This window comes from Pipistrellus hanaki (genome assembly GCF_964339955.1).
Source record: "Pipistrellus hanaki genome assembly, chromosome: 6".
Classification (NCBI taxonomy): domain Eukaryota; kingdom Metazoa; phylum Chordata; class Mammalia; order Chiroptera; family Vespertilionidae; genus Pipistrellus; species Pipistrellus hanaki.
Window position 1 is genome coordinate 66,635,193 of NC_140508.1, and position 21,741 is coordinate 66,656,933.

General features: G+C 40.2%; 1 protein-coding gene across 3 annotated transcripts in view; it reads left to right on the forward strand.

The window, feature by feature from the left end:
- The first annotated feature begins 1,840 nt into the window (after positions 1-1,840).
- NCOA5 (nuclear receptor coactivator 5) overlaps positions 1,841-21,741 on the forward strand; it is a 31,742-nt gene continuing 11,841 nt past the window's right edge. The window contains exons 1-2 of one of the 3 annotated variants that reach the window (XM_084888697.1): positions 1,841-2,002; positions 14,066-14,132. In XM_084888697.1, coding sequence (XP_084744823.1) covers positions 14,095-14,132 — 38 coding nt within the window. In that variant the 5' untranslated portion in view covers positions 1,841-2,002; positions 14,066-14,094. The remainder of the gene's footprint in view (positions 2,003-14,065; positions 14,133-21,741) is intronic. The other 2 variants (XM_084888699.1, XM_084888698.1) reach the window with 2 other exon arrangements.

The window sequence follows — 21,741 nt, forward strand, 5'->3', positions numbered from 1 at the left end:
TATATCACCAAAGTCTTTTGCCTCTTGTCAGTGAAACGAATAGGGTACATAAACAGCATACTTAATTGTAAATCCAAATAAAACATTTTTTCTATTATACTTTCTATCTCTCTGCTCTGTTTCTTGTGATCCAGAGGTTACAGGTTACAAGAATTAGTATCTACATATACTAGTGTAAAAGGCTAATATGCTAAGTGTCTGACCATCTGACCAGTCACTATGACATGCACTGATCACCAGGGGGCAGACACTCAATGCAGGAGCTGCTGTGAGGCGCACTAGCCATTTACAGAAAAATGGCACCGCAGACCTGGCACCCACAAAACAACACTCAGCTTCCCATAAGTAGGACACAGGCCCTGCCACCCTGGAGAGACACCCCACCAAATCACAGACAATGCTGCCAAGACCTCATAGTGCAAAATGCAGCCCACAGCCCAGCTCAGCCCATCCCAGAAAATGTGGCTATGGGCATCAGGTAACGATATCACGTAACAACACCCAACTTCCTCTCCCTAGTGACTAGCCTCCTTGCAGTTTCTTTAGCCCAGGAACACAACTAGCCTTATAACCAGGTAGAAACATTTTACTTTAACCAAATGTCTGTGAAGCATTTCCCCATGCCTCATCTCATTTGATCCTCACAGAAATCCTGGAGTAGGTAGATAGACTTGGTGGAATCCTTTGTCATTAGCTGGAAAACAGAGATTTAGAAAGCTTAGAAACTTGACCCGACTGAAAAGAAGTAAGAAATGGCACATCTTAAAAATGACTTCAGGTTTTCTTAATGCGCAGAATATAGTCAACCACTGCTACTTTTAAATATTTTACCCTTTGCCAAAACCGGTTTGGCTCAGTGAATAGAGCATTGGTCTGTGGACTGAAAGGTCCCAGGTTCGATTCCAGTCAAGGGCATGTACCTTGGTTGCGGGGACATCCTCAGTAGGGGCTGTGCAGGAGGCAGCTGGTCGATGTTTCTCTCTCATCAACATTTCTAGCTCTCTATCCCTCTCCCTTCCTCTCTATGGAAAGTCAATACAATTTTTTTTTAAATATAGTTTATTGATTTTTTACAGAGAGGAAGGGAGAAAGATAGAGAGCTAGAAACGTCGATGAGAGAGAAACATTGACCAGCTGCCTCCTGCACACCCCTACCGGGGATGTGCCCGCAACCAATGTACATGCCCTTGGCCGGAATTGAACCTGGGATCTTTCAGTCCGCAGACCGACGCTCTACTGCTGAGCCAAACTGGTTTCAGCTCAATATAATTTAAAAAAATATATATTTTACCCTTTGTTCTCCCTGCGTGATCTACAATAATAATCTGCTTTGTGTTGATATTTACTGCTGTGTTGCTAACAATTACCTAAAAGAGAAGCTGGGGTGCTTCACTGGGTTGGAAAAAAGTTTAACTAAATCAGAAAGCAGGTCTAATTAACCAAGTTTATTCTATATACATAAAAGGCTAAGTTGACTCGTGCATACATGATACATATACAGTTCTTGCTGGTGATGTCATTGCTGATCATGAATTTGGTTGGCACTTCTATTATAAAGGGGGAATAACAATATTAAAATACTTCTATTTCTTTTCAAGCAAAACTAAATCGAAGTATTTTAGGGTTTACATTATCTATTTTCACAAAGAAGGAAGACTCCCTGAAAATTAGAAGAATAGGGGAGCCCTTTCGGGTGGGAAGGCCTGGCTGGGGACGCTGTTACTAAGCAACCCCTAGCGCTCTCAACTGCCCTCAGAGCTGAGGAAATCCGTGTCCCAACACAGCCCTGCCGTAAACCCGCGCGCTTTTGCGACATTGCCGTGCCTGTCGATGCGTGCGCGCCCTCTGCCCCCACTCTCCGCCCCAACCGCCATTGCCTCGTGCCCGCGTCGGTTGGTGGCGCCTTTGTCCTACGGCGGGCAGGTGGGCTGAGGCGGAGGCGGCGGCCGCGGCGGCGGGCCTGAGGCCGAGGAGCATCGGGGAGCCCGCCGTGCTGGTAGCGGTGAGTGCCGGGGAGCGGTGGCCGTCCGCCGAGGCGTGGGACTGACGGGCAGGCGGTTGAGGCGGACCCGGGCCGGATGGGGAGGCTGAGCCTGGAGGGCCTGCCTGCCTGACGCGCCACGGCGGCCGCGGCTCCCGCTGGGTGCGCGCGGGGCTGCGCATGCCCGGTGCGGGGCGCGGCCTCCTCTGGGCGCTCGTGCGGCCCAGGCCCGGCCATTCCGGGAGGCCGGTGGCGGGCGCAAGTCCCGCGGCGCCGCACTGCAGCCGCCTGTCTGCGCGCGAATCGCCGACCATAGCCCGCAGGCCTCTCTGTAGGATAGGGATGCACATCTCGCCCTGCTTCTCTTAAGTGGTGAAATCGCTCGCCTGCGGGTCATCAGCGAGAGAGGTGGCGCAGTCGGGATTCGAACCCGGGTCGAGACTGGCCGCCTCACCCGGCCTTCTCCGTGGGCTGCGGCGAACCCAGCGGTGTCCGGGATCGCCGCAGCCCCGCGGCCCCTTGACAGCATCCTCGAGGCGTCTCCTTGTCCTATGACAGCCCAGTCTAGTTTATAACGCGGACCCCGGGCCCGGAGAACCGGGAAAGAAACGGTGCCGAGGTTACCCCGGAATTAGCGACAGAGCCAGCACCCCAACTTGCTGGCTCTCCTGTCTTGTGACCGATAGCACTTTAGACACCGGGACAACCCGCCGGGGCCTTTTTGTTAGGACTGCGTTCCCCAAATTCCAGGCTCTCGCGTTGCACCTTTACGTCCGGGGACCATCTATACTGCTATTTGTTTTACCAAATGTTAATTTTTCCCCCTTTAAACTGACTCTCCTTCTTCCCCTACCCCCTTTCTTACATATATTTGTTTAGGGTGGAAACGTATGTCACAACCGTATAATGGAAGTCAGTTATCTTTCTAATGATCAAAAAAATAAAAATAAATACCTATCCATTAAAATAAACAGTGCGTTCTTGTTCTTGCTGAAATTACTCTGCACTCCACGCTTTGGGAAACGCTGCCCTTAGGAGTATGGGGTGAATTCTGGCCTTTACCCTGAGCACAGAATTTTTCCCCGAGGCATAGCAGATTCTGTGAAATGCCCCCAGGATTTTGGGGGTTGGTAATTAATATCATAAAGGTTCTGGTTGTAAAGTGTTTTTATTATTGTCTTAAAAATGATAGGAGGGATGCAGGAACTCTGCGCTCAAGGGCATCCAGTGTGCCTTAGTTTTCTTGTGTGGTGGTGTGGTGGTCACCTGACAATTCATAAAAAGATGTTTCTGCAGACGTTAATGGAGCAGTTTGGGGTTTTGACAGCTCAGGATTTAATGTTTGTTTTTTTTTTATTAATCAGTCTGGATGTGAAAACTAACTTTCAGTGGTGACTTTTGCAAACCAGTAAAGCCCAAACTTGCATTGTGGGTATTGGAGATGACTTGACTGTGTAAGATCAGATTCTTCCTTCATCCTGGTTTCTTTGCCTTTCTTTTAGCTCCAGATATTCTTTGAAACTTCTGACAAAAACCTTTTAACCTAAAACATAGAAACAGTGATTCCTGATAGAATGTGCTGGAGAAACCACACTGCAAAGCCCAGTGGAAGGAATTTTTCTGGGTGCAGGTTACCCAATGTCCCATGCCTGTCAACACCACACATTTAAAGGAGGAGTTGACAAATTAACAAGCTAACAGTCTGTTCTATTTGTAGTCTGTTCATAACCTCTGTTGTGTGTGAGCAAGCACATTCACTTTAATTTATTAAAAGGTTACTCTGAAAAGTCAGCTCAGGCTACTCAAAAGATTTTTTTCCTCGGGCTGTGTAAAAAAAAACCCTCCATATTTCTTGGGATAATTTTGGTATGAGCATAATGTAGAAATTACATAAGGCTAGGGTCATTTTCTTCACATTTCTAAGCAGCAATTCTTAGAGAAAAAATGATAATTTTTTTTACATGAGTCAGTTTCAGAACTTCAGCAAATGGAGCCTCATCTACCTGTGCTCAAAAGCTAAGAATAAACATCTTTTGGAAAGGCTTTAGAAGTCTGATGAGAAAGTGCCTATGGTTTCATTTTAAATAACCATTGCAAGCATTCCATCTCTGTGGCCTGCAGATGGCAGTACCTTTTTACGGCTTGTTACTACTGTGAGAATTACTAAAATTTAGTTGTGCTTCTAAGAATGGAAAACCTTTGGAGTAAGTATATTTAGTATTTTAATCGCTTCAACAATTTTTGTTTTTGGCTTCCAGGAAAAATGAAATGTCTGTTTCTAAACTCATATTATTCTTAATGGTAATGATAACATATAACGAGCAGTGCATATGGTTTATGAAGCAGGTTTACAAATACCTATCAATCATCTTGTGAGATAGGTAACTGGTAGTATGTCTTTTTTGCATATGAGGAAATAATGTCTCAGAGAGGTTAGATTTCTTGCTCAGATCACATATTGAAGATAAAAGATTTCATGATCAAGCAAAATTGGGACATGTTGAGGTAAAGTGGTGTCCTTACTCCAGAACTTCTCAGGGGCTTTTAACATGTTAAACATATGCAATGTAGATGTCCAAGAGAGAAAAATACCATAATGCCTTTCTCTCTATACCCCCAGGAACATCTTGAAGTACCACTATATCCCAAAACTTACTCTTTCTGCTACACTTTATTTCCTCTATATACCTATGGTTTACTAATGATTACTGTGTGTCTTTGAGACAAGTGTTTTTAAAATTCAGTTAGGGGAAAGAAAAAGAAAAAAGTTCAAGTAGCTTTTTTGTGCCAAAAGGTTTGCCTTGTGAACAGAATATATGTTTTGTCTAGACCAGTGTTTCCCAAAGTGCGGTACGCGTACCCCCAGGGGTAGAGAAGAGTATGGTGGGGGTACGCGTTGCACCGGAGTTTGGTGGGGATATGCACTGCACCGTGCTTAGCTGCGTCTAATTCTACGTTCTCATGAGTACGAGGGGTACTCAGCGTTACAAATTATAGAAGGGGTACACATATGTCAAAAGTTTGGGAAACACTGGTCTAGACTATTCAGTTTATGCAGAGTTAAAGAAAGTCAAGAATTAGGAGAGGAGTACCAATAGAAAGTTACCTCTGTGTCAGTTTCACTAATGAGAGACTTTAAAAGGATCAGGGTAAGGCCACTGCCTGAAGCAGCAGCACATTAGGGAAATATGAAGTACACTGACAGCTAAATATATAATACCAGCATGCCTGCTGCTTTTAAATGGTGGTTTTATTACCACCAGATAATGAATATTTATAAGGATGGTCATTTTCATTCTTCATCCTATCACTAAAAAAAATAAACATAATAGTCAACTGGACCAATTACTTTTATGATAAGAAAGTAATCCCCCTCAAAGAATTAGAACTTTTTCTGTTCCTAAGACTCTTTTTTTCTTTTATTTCATGTTCAAAACAATATTATTGTTGACCAAAGAACAACAGCTTTAGGCAAAGATCAGGGCAACTGAAGTTGCATTGGAGAGCAGAGAGTGTCACACTAACTTTATAAAATATCTTGAGTGATCCCCTGGTTGTCATCTGGAATGACTGAGTTACTGGAGATTTGGTTGATCCTGCAGCAAATGGATGAGCTTTGGAGAACTTTAAATTATAATTAATTTGATTTTGCCCTAGCCAGTGTGGCCCATTTGGATGAGGATTATTCCATGCACCAAATGGTCCCCGGTTCGATTCATGGTCAGGGTACATGCCTGGGCTGTGGGCTTGATCCCACTAGTAGGTATGCAGGAGGCAGGCCATTGATGTTTCTCCCTCTCTTGAGATCTATTAAAAATAATGAGAAATTTGGTTTTAAGTGAGTATACTTAATTTTGTAATTGGGTCAGAAATGATGCAAGAAGTTTATTTTTAAACTGTTTAAAGTTCTTTTTGACATACAATAGAAAAAAAAATAAGGGGGGGGATGTGATTTTTGGTCAGTTTTAAAATTAAGGATTATAGATGTGTAACTGAACCTTTTGCAGTTTTTGGGAAACTTACATTAGAACATCATCAGTCACTTGAACAGCTCAATGGAAATACAGATCCTTAGATACAGCTCCCAACCCCTTACTGGTATCTGGAGGTGATGCTAAGGAATCTGTCTTTCAAAACCCAGTGCTGTGATTTTTTTTTTTTTTTAATGTACATTAAAGTTTGAGAACCCCTGATTTAGGACTTTAAAAGATTAGTTTTCACTGGTTTGTGGTTGGATTTACATTAATAGATTTGTTTTAAACAAGACCGTAACTATAAAAATGTTTTGGCTTCATAATTTGAACTAGAGGTAATAAGAATAGTTATGATTTCTGTTGGTCTTCAATACTTTTAATTTTTTCCATTTGGTAGGATGCTTTCACCTTCTTGAGAACAAAGAAAGCTGACCTACCAAGAGTTCGTGGTCTGCTTATGGATGTAAAATTATATATGTGGTCATTTTTCTCTTTCTGCAGAGAGTTGCATTTATCGATAGATACAGCAAAATGCCTCAGAATTAGATGTTGTAGCCCCTCCCAGCAAAACAATACTGACTGCTCTAATTTGCCCATTAGAAGTGTATAACCTGCTAAAGTGGCAAGGTCGGTGTCTAATATTTTTTCTGCCATTTTATAGCTAGGTAATTGAAAAAAGAAGTTTAAATTTTTGGGCTACCTTTTAAATGGTCAAATATAATTGAAGAGAAGTTGCGGGGGGAGACAACTGACCTTAGAATTGGACATTATTGTTACCTTTAGCACTATGGAAACTTGGGCTCATGATTCCATTTCCTTTGGAAGGAGCTGTGTGATTAAGCCTTCTGAGCTGTTTGCAGGGATTAAACTTTTACAGATGTAAGCCATTGTCATGATATTTTTTGTGACAGATTATGAGTTATTCCTCCTTGAACACAGGAGAGATTTGTGAGTGGAGGACCTACGAATATTATGTTATTGGTATATTAAAGTGCACTAAAGGGATAAATAGATAATAGAGTAGTAATTCCCAAATATTGGGTCGGCAACTAAGTAATTGCGGATTTTTTAAAGAAAAAATTTTTTCATGGAACTAAATAACTTTATTCTGTAATGTATTGCCCATTTTGATCAATGACCTTTTGCCATCTTTCAGGCAGCATCATAATCCCACGTTCAAAAAACTTCTGGTTTTTATTAGCAAAAAACTGAATCAGGTACGATTTGACATCATCATCATTATTGAAATTTTTACCATTCAAGGAGTTTTGTAAAGATCGAAACAAAAAGTAATCAGATGGTGCAAGGTCAGGACTATATGGTGGATGTGGCAAAACATCCCAACCAAGCTCCATTAATTTTTGCCGAGTGACCAAAGATGTGTGTGGCCTTGCATTGTCATGATGGAATACAACACCTTTTCGATTTGTCAATTCGGGCCGCTTTTCTTCAACTGCATTGTTTAATTTCGTTAGTTGTTCAATGTAGACATCAGAATTGATTGTTCGGTTGGGTGGTAAGAGTTCAAAGTAGACAATTCCTTTGTAATCCCACCAAACTGATAACAAAACCTTCTTTTGATGAATATCAGCTTTTGATGTTGTTTGAGTTGGTTCACCTGGCCTGCTCCACGATCTTTTCCGCTTGATATTGTTGTAAACAACCCATTTTTCATCGCCAGTTATCAGTCGTTTTAAAAATGGATCATTTTCATTACGTTTCTTTAGCAAATCGCAGCTGCTAATGCGTTGTGTTAACTGTGATTCTTTCAGTTCGTGAGGAACCCATGTATCGAGTTTTTGAACATAGCCAAGTTGTTTTAAGTGATTTTCAATGCATGTATGTGATACATGAAGCTTCTCTGCAATCTCACGTGTTGTACTGTGACAGTCCGAATTGATTATTGCTTTGATTAGGGCGTCATCAACTTCAACTGGACGACCAGAGCGTTTTTCATCTTTGAGTGAAAAATCACCAGAACGAAATTTGGCAAACCAATTTTGACACTGCCGTTCTTTTAAGGCTTCGTCACCATAAACAGCACATAACTTTTTATAAGCTTGCGATGCGTTTTTCCCTTTGCGGAAATAAAAAAGCAAAATATGACGAAAATGTTCCTTTTGATTTTCCATTTTTCAACGAACGCCAAACGAAAACTACAAAACAGATCAAAAAACTTTTTTTACTGATTAACAGCTGAATAGCCAACTATCAAATAACAAAATGTGTTTTACATTTGTACTACGTCTGCAAACCTAAAAATTCAACTGAAGCCATATATGTGTGAAACCCGCAATTACTTAGCTGCCGACCCAATACCTGCCAAGAATCACCTGAGAAACTTGTTAGAATACAGATTTTTAGGCTTCATTGTCAAATTCTAAAAGTTTGAGATGGGGTCTGAGAATCTGGTTTTTAATCATCTTACCAGGTAGTGCTGATACAGCTTCATTAAAGAAATATGGAGAATGAAGAGAATCTCTCTATAAATAAAAGGCTAATATGCAAAGTGTTCCCTCTGGAGTTTAATGGGAAGACCAGTTTGATCAAAGGCTATAATGTGTGCTAACCACCAGAGGCAGCATAGAATGAAGGAAGGCCCCAGCTGGCAGCTGGAAGGCCCCAATTGGCCCTGATTGCCGGACAGGACTAGGGACCCTACCCCTGCACAAATTTTGTGCACCTGGCCTCGGAGGGGGTTGTCGAATGAGTATAGAGTGTTTTAGTTTTGCAAGATGAAAAGTACTGGAGATCTGTTGTACAACAGTTTGAGTATACTTAACCCTGTTGAACTGTATGTTTAAAAACAGTTGTTGGGTGAATGTGGTTCAGTGGTTGTGCATCAGTCCATGAACCAAGAGGTTGCGGTTCGATTCCAGTTCAGTTTTATTCTGGCTCAATTTGATTCTGGTTCCATTCCTGGTAAGGGCCTGTGCGTAAGTTGTGGGCTTGATCCCCAGTAGGGGATGTGCAGAGGCAGCCAGGTGATGATTCTCTCTTATCATTGATTTTCTATCTCTCTGAAATCAATAAAACCTATTAATAAAGCAGAGCATTCTCTTATCCCTGATAGTTACAATATAGCTCATTATGTTATCCCTGATGTTACAATATATCATCAAAGTCATCTTCATAAATATAGTTAGAGAAGTCAGTATGGTTTTTCAAGTGGCATTTTTCGTTTAGTAGTATCTGGTTTTCAACTAAGCTTTTTAGGGAGTTTTATTTAATTTGTAGTTCCTTATTGAAATTGTATATGTTTCTGGATTCATTCAACGCCAGTAGTGGTACTGTCACTAAGTGCTGTGATTGTGATTCATACTGCACTTGTTCAGAATAGTTTACATTGCATTGGTGTGGAGTATAACAATGGGTTTTGAGGTTTAAAAAAAATTATTTTATTATGGCACAATTAAAAAACAGAGCAAAGCAATTCTTGATGCTGTGAATGAAATGTGTATTTATTTATAACATCCAAGGACCATTGTGTGAACTTTGTCTGGCATATTAGTCTAAAATAAAATTGTAGATCAGGCATTGTGTCTTCCTTTGGGAGTTCTTTACCTGAGTCTTTTGTGCCTTAAAACAACTCTGCCATTTCTGTATAACACCATGTTTTCTAAATTATTTTCTGGGATTTTTTTTTTTTTCTTTTATGTAAATCCCTTTAGTTGGTACTGTTTTTCTTACCTAAAAGTCCTTATTTGAAAAGTGCTTTTAACTGTTTTCTGAAGACACTTGGAAATTATAGATATTCTGGTCAAGGTTAAGCACCTTGTGGTGATGGTGATTTTGAATGGCGTCCACATTGCTGACATGACTAAATTGGTTGAAGTAGCAACCAAGCTGAGGTGGAAGGGACACTGTGTCTGACTTTTGGTCTTAAGAGTATGTGGCAGGCCGGGACCGGTTTGGCTCAGTGGATAGAGCGTCGGCCTGCGGACTGAAAGGTCCCGGGTTCGATTCCGGTCAAGGGCATGTACCTTGGTTGCGGGCACATCCCCAGTAGGGGGTGTGCAAGAGGCAGCTGATCGATGTTTCTCTCTCATCGATGTTTTTAACTCTCTATCCCTCTTTCTTCCTCTACTTGAAAAATCAATAAAATATATTTTTTTTTAAAAAAAAGAGTATGTGGCAGGAGGAGAGAAAAAAGGCACTATTCTCTTTTTTGTGAGAAGAAGGATCATTCTATCCTTGGAACGTCCCACATTGCCACTAACTTCTTGATTAAATTCTCTCCAATGATGGCTCTCCTTCTAATTACAGAAAGAAATATCTCTTCTCGTTTACATTATTACTATTATTATTATTATTATTATTATTATTATTATTTGTGTGTGTGTGTGTGTGTGTGTGTGTGTGTGTGTAGCATATACACAGAAGCCTGGTGCACGAAATTCATGCACTCTTGCGGGGGTTGGGGGGAGTCCCTTAGCCTGGCCTGCACCCTTTTGCAGTCCAGGAGCTCTCAGCAATCAGACATCCTTAGTATTGCCATGGCACTCACCAGATATGAGCCCAGCTCAGGGCTCTGGCTGAGCGGCACTCCCCCTGTGGGAGTGCACTGACCATCAGGGGGCAGCTCCTGCATTGAGCGTCTGCCCCCAGTGGTCAGTTCGCAGCATAGCGACTGGTCATTTCACTGTTTGGTCAATTTGCATAATAGCCTTTTATTATATAGGATATATTAGTATATATCTGTAAGAATTTAGGGGGAAAATAATCTTATTCAAGAATTAACACAAAAGCTCTCTTTACCAGTTCCAATATTTGCATTTCCAAAGAAAAAACTTGTTGAAATGAACTTCAACCTGCAATGGATGGGTTTTCAAATTGTGTGACAAAAAATTAGGATGAAGCACCTGACCAGCATGGCTCAGTGGTTGAGCATAGACCTAATGAATCAGGAGGTCTTGGTTTGATTCCTGGTCTGGCACATGCCTGGGTTGCAGGCTCAATCCCCAGTAGGATCGATGATTTTCTCTCATTGTTGATGTTTCTCTCCTTCTCCCTTCCTGTCTGAAATCAATAAATATATATTTTTTTCGTTTTATTTTATTTTTTTAATTAGGATGGCAAGGTATTTTTTCTTGACTCTAAATTTTTACTATTTTGTGATCAGCTCCCTGAAGTTATTTATATTTTTGATTGTTTCTCTATTAATCCTTATTATTGAACTAACAGGTTTTCCAAAAGTTCTGTGTGCACATATGTAAGGATTTTTTTTATGTTTGGGGATTGGTGGTTGTTGACAGTTTTGCTTTCCTAACTCTCACTGAAAATTTCCAAAACCCTATCAGAACCTGAGTAATCCTCTTGTATGGCAATAAGATTATAAAAAATTGCCAAAACCGGTTTGGCTCAGTGGATAGAGCGTCAGCCTGAGGACTGAAAGGTCCTGGGTTCGATTCCGGTCAAGGGCATGTACCTTGGTTGCGGGCACATCCCCAGTGGGGGGTGTGCAAGAGGCAGCTGATCGATGGTTCTCTCTCATCGATGTTTCTAACTCTCTATCCCTCTCTCTGTAAAAAATCAACAAAATATATATTTTTTAAAAAGATTATATAAAAAATTTCCAGGTCTCATTTTATCCGTATCTCACCCAAGATGGAACTTTAAGGAACTCTTAAATAGGGGTGAATAAACAAACACTTGGCACACTATACTAAAATTTTACTGCTAAACTTTAAAAAATGGTCTAAGAGAGCTCTTTTGGCAGAAGAAACATAAGATACACCACTCAAGTAGAATTGCTCTGGTCTACTCAATGAAAATAGTTATAGGAGGCACATTACAATTAAAATGGTTTAGCCGGGACCGGATTGGCTCAGTGGATAGAGCATCGGCCTGCGGACTGAAAGATCCTGGGTTCGATTCCGGTCAGGGGCATGTGCCTTGGTTGCGGGCACATCCCCAGTTGGGGGTGTGCAGGCCGGGGGGAGGAGGGGCACCTGGTCGATGTTTCTCTCTCATCGATGTTTCTGACTCTCCCTCTACCTTCCTCTCTGTAAAAAATCAATAAAATATATTTTTTAAAATCAATAAAATAAAATGGTTTAAAGATATAATCTTGAATTTTAAAATAATATTGCAAGTAATTTTCCCAACTTCAAAGTAAAATACTTACCTCCTTCATTCTAACTGGAATCAGTTTTGCCCGAAAGGTATATAATGCATGACTACTTTTATCTCCCCAGTCTTCTGTGTAGGAACTCACAGAACTAGATATAATTATACAGTGTAAAAATCCTTTTCATATGATGAGGGCAAATTATAACACAGCATTAATAGAAACTTACCAACTAAACTAATACCACATATTCTATATTCTCACCTAAATGTTAGGTCAAGTCAGAGTTTAGATGAGTATTCTTTATTCACAAGACTATTTAATAATGTTTGGAACACTGCTAGAAAATAGAGTACTTATTTAAAAGAGATTTTTACACTAGCACTACCCCCAGTGTCTTCCAGAGATACTTTGAAAACTACTTAAATAATCAAAGACATCACATTTCTCTGAATCACACTCACCCTATATTAGAAAGCAGTACAAAGTAAATGAGTGCCCTAGGTCAGTAGGCCCTTCTAAACCTGAATTGATATTCTTCACAATTATATATAAAAGAATTATGTATTTCCTATAAGGACTATATTAGTGAACCTGTAAATTGTGAAAGTGCCACATACAGTACCAAAGCATGGTTAGATTTTGCTGGCATGTCCTACATAGAAAATATTCTCTGATTTTTTAAAAATAGAGGGATTATAGCTTGTGTCTGCATAATTGAAATCATAAGAGGCAATTTAGAATATGCTTCTCTGGCTATTTAGATTTATGCTACCTTCAGTTTTGTTCGTAGCCATTTTCTTGTAGGCATACTGGAAAGAGAATTCTGATTCAAAATGGAATTAAAGATTGTTCTCACTAGAATGGGACTCAGAAGTCAATATAGCAGGATAAAGTCTACACCAGCCCTCTTAAGTTTGTTTGTTGTGCTACTTTATTGTGGTCTTCATGTGATAGGACTCTAGTTGGAATTTCGAAAATACATAATTGCTATTTTTAAGCACTCTGAGTGCTTAATAGCATTTAATGTCATTAAATATAATATCAATTGCTTAATATGAAACAAGGGCAATAAACCTACACTGCAGCAGGAAGCAGTTTTATTTCTCTCTCAATTAAAGCATGAAGTTTTTAATGCATTTATATATATTTGTTATATAAAGTTGTCAGGTTATCTTTTGGGTATATGGTAGGTTGGTACGTTTCTTTAGAAATTTCATGAGTTCTTATTTGTACATGGTGTTTTACTTCAATTTTTACAAAACTAGTTTGTTTTGTTTTTAGCAACCAGGCTTTACCTGCACAAATTGGCTTTTCTATAAGTTTGTATCATTCTCTCCCCAACCTAGATGTATATGTGAGGTTTCTCTAATGAAAACTTCTTCTAAGGAGTGTTTTGTTACCTAATGCTTCTATACCAAATGCCAGTTCTTACTCTCAGGTACTTATCTATGAGGGTCATATATATATGAACATGTCAGATACTTTGTTTAGAAAAAAATTAATCCATTTTTCCCCCACATCTCATTCTGGAAGAGTCTGCCCAATGGAATACAGCACAAAGCACACTAAAAGGAGGCCCTACTTCATGGAATATTGGAAGTTTCAAGACAATGGAGTTCAGCTCATACTTCTTTGTAACATAAAATGGGATTACTTACCTTTACTCCTTTTGTTTTGTTTTGTTAACACTCCTTATTTTTCTCCCACCCTTTTCCCCTCAAAAAACAATCTTCCCTTTGGAGGTGGGGGGTGGGAGAGAGTTAGGTTTAGGACTTGCAAAGTGTTAAGACGTTGACGTAATCAGCTTTACACAAATTGTGGGTTAGCTAGAAAACAGGACATTCCTTACCAAACCATGACAATGTACTGCCATACCTTAATAAAAACTGCCCAAGTGACAGTGTGTCTTCTGAATGGATTTTCTTACACCATCTGGTTGTCATTGTTGTTCTTTTGTTACTACTTTCATTTGAAATATGCTGATGATCTTGTTTTTATTCCGTAGCATTGAACAGATGGGTTGATTATTCTTTTCAGATATTAATAAGGCAGCGGAAAGAAGAAATATGAATACGGCTCCATCAAGACCCAGCCCCACACGAAGGTAAAGTACCCTGAAGCAGTGAGTTACGTTGGGAGAGTTGGGCTCTGGGGAGTTAAGCCCAACTTCGTACCTCAAGGGTCTTTTCTTCCCCCCAACAAATCAGAAACACTCAAGCAAATAATAAGAACATGAACCATGTGTGAAGGGCCTTCTGCTTTTTTTAAACATGCATCAGGAGATACCGAGGAAGCTTTGTGTTTTCGGTGGCAAACCCAGCAAGTTCAGCTTGCAACATGAGTTGCAGGCGATTGGAAGAGGATAAACCTCTGTTTGTCCCCAGCTCACGTGTCAGTGGGAGCCTCCACAGCAGGAGTGCCCCAGGGTCGTTGGCGTGTGCCATGCTGCCTCCGCGGGCAGCAGAGATTCGACACTTCATTCCAAATGGCTGCCAGTCCAGATGTTAAACCAGGTTTACGGAAAGTGCTGCTTGAGAGATTGCTGCTATACCTGTGCTGCAGATCACCGGTGTGCTCACATGCTTGGGTTACCCACTGAGGAGAAATAAAAAAGCATATAAACACGCCTCCTCTCAAAAAGTCTCCCTTTTTCTTAGCCTTCCTGGAAATAAAAGTATGATAATTTCATCTTTAAATCTTCCCTAAACTAGTCTTTCTTCCAGCATATACAAAAGAGATAGTCCTGATGTGTACCCTGGAGATAGGCATTAAATTGGCCTCTTCTGGCAAAGAAGAGCCTTATTAATGTTACCATTTACACCAAGATGAGTATATTGTGTCCAAAAGTGTCACTCTGCAAGTGGATGATATCTGGTGTCTCTTCATGGCTCAAGTGGATACTTAGTGTGGATTTTGCCTTTGTCCCTAAGTAAAAATGCCAACTTTCTACTATAAACTACATATCAAAACTACATGCCACAGTAAACTATATTTCCTACAATGAATTGAACACTGCTGAGTATAATGAATCCTAGTCTGTACTGGTAGCTCCACAGGTCACCTGGGGATATACCCAACTGAGCATTTACATGTAACATACAGCTATCCTGTTTTGGGACAAAACATCTTGCCTACTTATAGGAGAGAATGGCTGCTGTATGTTTGGTGTATATGCCCCCACTGGATATGAAGGGTGGGTATTTTCTAAGCTACCAGGAATAGATTGCACATGTCTGCTACAGAGTTTAACAGACCCAAGGTTAATGCTGCCAATTTCAGTTGGATTCTTTGAGCACTTTGCCAGGCCGAGGAGTTGAATCTGATACCACAACTACCGCTGTCAGGTGGATACCCTGGTCCCACTGCAGAAGTGTTAATATACATTGGTATTCTATCTGTTCTCTCTAACACTAGAAGAAGTACCTGCAGCTTATAGGTAAATACTTTGTTGATTGATTTTGTGAGTATTCTGAAAAAAACATAAATGAATCCTGCAGAACTTCCAACAGTTCCATATAATTGCTTCCATTATGCTGCATCTAACCGTGCTTCAGATTTGGGGCAGTTCCATCTGTGTTACATCTCATTGCCCCAATAAACATGAAATACTGATGGCTAAGAAATTGCATCTATCTAATGGTTAAAACTATGGGACTCCCATTGGAAGCTGTGGTTGCCAAATGGCTTGAAAGAAGTATCTATTTTCAAGGAGCTCTAATGTGTGTGTTGCTGAAATAGGTAGCTTACAGGAAGGTGTCCCCATGTTTATGATTTCTGGATAATATCTGTGTTTCTGCAGACAAAAAGAGGGGGGGGGGCAAACTGTAGCTTCTATTTGTCTATGAATTAAAAATATTTTATGTCATATTAATGATACTTAGTCAAATGCTTTAAACATTACCAGTTGATTGTAGCTTTCAACAAACATTGTCATTGTTGGGGAAATAACCATCTCCACTGTTTAGAATCCTATATAGCCATTGTCAGTACATTAAATTTAAAAAATTAGTTTTACACCAAGCTAAAATGTAATTCCATAATTTCATCTTTATTGGGAGAAATAGCTTTATGCCTTTTTAAAACTATTCTCCCCTAAACATTCACACACAGAGACACACACACACACACACACACACACACAAATAACAGCATACAGGCAACATTGCAAGGGGCCTTTTAAAATGTTCTTCTTACCGGATATATAAATATATATCACTTTTATATACCTTTTAAAATATCACCTTTCTCAGAAATAAATTTTAAAATTAGGTTGTTTAGATATGGTTGGGGCTGTGGCTTCCTCCTTTGTTTATAATACCCTGTTTCCCCGAAAATAAGACAGTGTCTTATATTAATTTTTTTCTCCCAAAGTTGCGCTAGGTCTTATTTTCGGAGGATGTCTTATTTTCGGGGAAACACGGTAAATAGAAGGGACAGCTAGGCTTTTAAATTTCAGTAAGACACTCAGTCTTCCCCTTGGTGATATGCCCCTAACTGGGTTTCTTGGCATGTTATTTAACATGCTAATGTTTCATACAATCATGTTTAATAAGGTTCAGGGAAGAGGGATGTTCACATTTAGTAAAACCTATTCTGAGCCCCATCTAAAAACTGAGCAAATAGTCCCACTTTAATCATTGCTTTGATAATGTCATGCATTATCTCTTAAGATATATCAATAGGGCAGAAATAAAATGCAATAAGTAGGCAAGATGGGTGAGTGGTTAGCCTAAAAGGGGCTGATCATTTCTTTGAGGGTGAACACTTCATATCACATCACCCTTTAGGTGCATGCCTCTAGTCAAAGCCTTGAATTACAATGTACCAGTATGATTACAACAACCACACTGCCTTCATTTGACAACCCTGATTTTTTTATGTTCCCTAGCCATGAGGAATGCATTGTTCATGGGAGTGAGGGTGATCACTAAACCTATGAAATATTTCCCTTAAGTTCATGTGTTAAGTGCTGCTACTATTAAATTGTTTAAGCATGCTGGAAAGACCTTTGTAACACCTTGTTTTGCTCGACTTTAACCTTAAGTGTCAAAACGCCTAGGTATCTTTGGGAATTTTCACAGGATTATCACCTCTTCAAATGTCTCTGCAAGGCACAGTTCTGCTGGCATTGCTCTCGGTTCAGTAATGTGCTTCCCTAATGATTCCAACAGTCAGTATGTAATTCTGACAATATTTGTCCAGTCAAGCACAGTGCTTTGCCTCGGAAATCCCTGCTCTGGATCAAATTTCAGCCTGAATTCTCATCATTTAACCCTTGGACCACTTCATTTGACTTCTTTATGAGTATATTATATAGTTACCATGCAAGTTGCCTGGCATTGGTGCTAGGCATTAGGCCTTCTTCAAAAACTGGACCATAATTCTAGTTGTGCCTCAGATGTTCTCAATTTTCATCTGTAGCTCACCACCTTGATAATCCAGGTCTTGAAACACCCCTACGTAGATGTGGCTTCCAAGTAAGACTCTAGTACCTCATCCTTTCCATATAACCTGAAGAAAAGCAAATAGAATTAATTCATCTACATCAAAAGTTCTACAGAGAGTTTTCCTCATATTTTTAAGGATTTTTAGGCCTGATTCCTCTTCAGTGAAAGTCATCAAGGACTCAGTTCAATCCAAAATAACCTAGCCGGAGACAAGTTTCTTATATGGCCTAAGATGGTTTCTACCTATCCACAATGTTAATTCCTTTGATAACTGCTTGCTCCTTGGATATGATACAGCTTAAGGTGGGCTTCACGATTAAAGATTCCAGGATGCGATTAACCCTGTTCTAACGCTTAAGAAGAACCTTCAGTTCTCAGCAAGTGCCATCTCTACCATCAGAAAAGTCATATTTGTGCTGGAGAAAATCATCAGAGTGCATGCTAGGGAGACATATGGGCACTTAAAAATTTGAATCTGGGAGGTATATCATTGTGTGCCATATCCTATGTTCACCTAATGGCAAAATCCTGCTCAAGTCCTTTGTCTTCATTTCTGACAGCATGGAACCATTGTCGTGGGGGATCAACATCACATAACAGCCAGCCATTTCAATAATTATTTGTGGACACTTATCTGTGACGGAACAGAAGTATGAAGAGCTGGTGAAGGATTTTTTTTTCAGGGGGAAAAAAAGGCTGGATCTCCCAAGGAAAATATTACAGTAACAAAAAGATGTTGACAAAGAAAAGGACAAAGGCCTCCTCCCTGATCTGTTCACCAAGGCCAAAGAAAAACATCCTGAGCTTGAGGTTTCAACCTCTGGCTGAAGACAAGTTCAAAGTCCCTCACAGTCTTCAAGATGATCAGCTATCAGTTCTTACTCTGTGTAGACTCTCAAATGAACTCTGTAGACTCTCAAATGTAGACTCTCAAATGAAGGGGTAGGTGAAGGGGTAGGTGACACTACCCCTTCAGTGCCCAGGAAGAAAAGCAATTCTTCCAGAAGCACATCTGAGCCATGCATGGCTTTTCCCTTCACCCACTCCTCCCTTACCTCTCAATTGTTTCCAAATGATGGCTATATTTCTCTTGAGGCAAAAAGCATTTGGCTACCAATATTTCCCCCCTGCTGAATAGATGAGGAATATTTAACAGAATTTTAGTAGTGTTTATCACCTGCCTTCAGTTGTGGACTCGAGTGCTGAAATTTATTTAGTAACCACTTTCTAGTTTCATTTTAGCCTCTACTGACCTGGTACTTGAGGGTACACTGCATTTGGTCTCCATTTAAACACCTCTTGTATGGTGGGAAGATATTATTATGCTCCAGAAACTTGCTTCTAACACACTGGCTGTCTGAGGTCAAGCATCTCATTCTGCAGCCTTTCTCCTTGCGACACTCTGAATCCTGCACACTGTACCACCCTTTTGATAGCTGGTCTTGCTTTGAGAAAGATGGGGCCGGCAGCTGGAGTCCTGAAGTCCTTTGCCCTGGGAAAGTTCTTTGTTTGGGTCCTGAAGTGACCCTAAAGGGGTTTGTCTTTGTCTTCAGAGGAACAGCAGTCTGCCATACTGCTCATCTTTTGAGAAAGGAAAAGAGCCTGGCCTTTTCATTTTAGAGAATTACTATCTTCTCTATCCCTTCTTCCACCACTTTTGTTCTTTTCCCCCTTGTGAATGAATATCATCCCTTCTACATTTTTAAACAGAAAGCAATTGAGGAGGAATTAGTAGTTGTGTTGCACATGAAGTTCACATTCATTGAGGGGAGGGGGAGTGTTTGCCTTTTCAAACTGGAAACGTGAATCCAGGCTTTGGGAATTTAGGATTATAGTCAACCTCCAGGGATGGACTCTTGACAGGTAAGTATTTCAGTGGGTTCAAAAGAATGAGAATCAAATAGGCATTTATAATTATCCTGAGGCCACGAATAACATGCTGTTCCACCAGCCCAAAGCTTTGTGTGTGGTCTGTGGTCTGTCAAGCTCATGATCTCTCTCAGTCCTGATTGCCAAGAACACTTGAAATCTGATTCCACCTCTAATGACTACTTCTAACTGCTCCCTAAGGCAGCTTTATCTAGCAATCATTAATCCAAAAATACTTTACAGTTGTCCCTTCCCATTGGGATTCTGGGTGTTTGCCCACATTATACACTACTTCAGATGTTACACATATTAGGAGGATTATATGACATAAGGAAAATTGAAGTAAGAATTTTGGTCTCTATTCTAAGAGGAGAAAAATGTTTAGCTGTCATTTAAATTCCCTGGTCTCCCATATGTTTCCACAAGTTAGGGGTTCTTATGAGCCTTAAAACATACGACAAGGATTTTTCATAGAGGCAAAGTTGTCATTTAAATTGTTTTTGCTATGTCCTGTAGATGAATGAAATTGGAGTTTTCTATCAAGCTGCTGGCATCATGATGAATGCTTAATATGTGTAACCACGATAGATGCAAAGGTATCAACAAAACATGGCTCCTGCTCTTGAGAGGCTTATAGTTTAGTTGAACAATTAATTAAACATTTCCTAAACTTGGTGCTGTGTCCTAGGGATACAAAGCCTTCTACTGTTCAGTAGGGAGGCGCCCTGTAAACAAATAATTACGGAACGTTGTGATAAATGCAATAATAGAAATATGTCCTAGAGGCATGTACCTTGGTTGCGGGCACATCCTCAGTAGGGGGTGTGCAAGAGGCAGCTGATCGATGATTCTCTCTCATCGATGTTTCTAACTCTCTATCCCTCTTCCTCTCTGTGAAAAATCAATAAAATTTATTTTTTTTTTTTTTAAAATAGAAAGAAAGAAATATGTCCTAGAGCAAGATTCATTCAACACGTTTGTGGATCATCTCATTGCAGATATAGTGACATTTATAGTGGAGAGTTTCTGATAGCCCTTGCCCTCGTGGACTTGCAGTCTAGGAGAGTGGACAGACAAGTAAAGTGCTATGAGAAGATGTGGCCAGGATTTAGGGGAAGAAGATAAACTTTTAAACTAACAAAATGAGGGAATAATATATTTATGCTGAGACCTAGAAAATGAATATGCATTTGTATCTGCTGCTCTAGTAAAGGCATCAGGAAAAACATTGGCTAGTCATAGCTTAAAGGCCAGCATGGCAAGAAAGTAGTAAATGGGAGAGGATGAGATGGAGTGGAGGAAGATGGGAGCCAAGACACTAAATATCTTATTAGCATTAGAGATTTTGGATTAAATTCTAAATACTGTGGGAAACCAATAAAGGATTTTACTTATTTAAAAGATCACTACAGTAATGTGGAGAATGACTAGAATAGAGAGGCAAGAGTAGACGTGGGGAATCTACTTTAGAAGGCCTTTGCTGTGGTTTTAGGGAGATGATTATGGGTTGACCTGCAGTGATGCCATTGGGAATAGAGAAATGTGGACAGAATTTCAGAGAAAGGATGAATGAACTTTGGAAATGTGATTGAAAGAGTAGATGACAGCCAGTTTCCTGGCTTGAGTAACTGAGTAGGTGGGTGTAGCATTTATTGAGATAGGACTAGAGAAGCATATTTGTTAGGGAAGATCGAGTTCAGGGCAGGTTTTATGGAGGAGGTAGTACTTAATGTGGGACAAACAAAAAGACATTGTTGTGAAAAGGTAAATTCCAGCCCTAGCTGGTTTTGCTCAGTGGATAGAGCATCAGCCTTTGGACTGAAGAGCTCCAGGTCAAGGGCACATGCCCAGGTTGCAGCTCGATCCCCAGTAGGGAGTATGCAGGAGGCAGCCAATCAGTGATTCTCTCTCATCATTGATGTTTCTATCTCTCCCTCTCCTTCTCTCTTCCTCTCTCAAATCAATAATATATATATATGAAAAAAATGGTAAATACCAAATCAAGATGGGTAATAGAAATAGTAAGTGCTCTAAGAGTTGATCAGGAGATGATCAGCAATTTCTAGGGAGATTAATCTGAGAAGATTTCTTCAAAGACATGAGACATGAATTTGCCTGAGGATTGGGTGATACTTGGATTAGTGCAGGAAAAACATTCCAGATTGAAAAGCCAAAAGAACAAATACTGTGGTAGATGTCATGTAAGTTAAGTCTTAAGAACAGCTTATTGCCGAAACCGGTTTGGCTCAATGGATAGAGCATTGGCTTGGGGACTGAAGGGACCCAGGCTCGATTCCCGTCAAGGGCATGTACCTTGGTTGCGGGCATATCTCCAGTAGGGGGTGTGCAAGAGGCAGCTGATCAATGACTCTCATCTATGTTTCTAACTCTCTATCT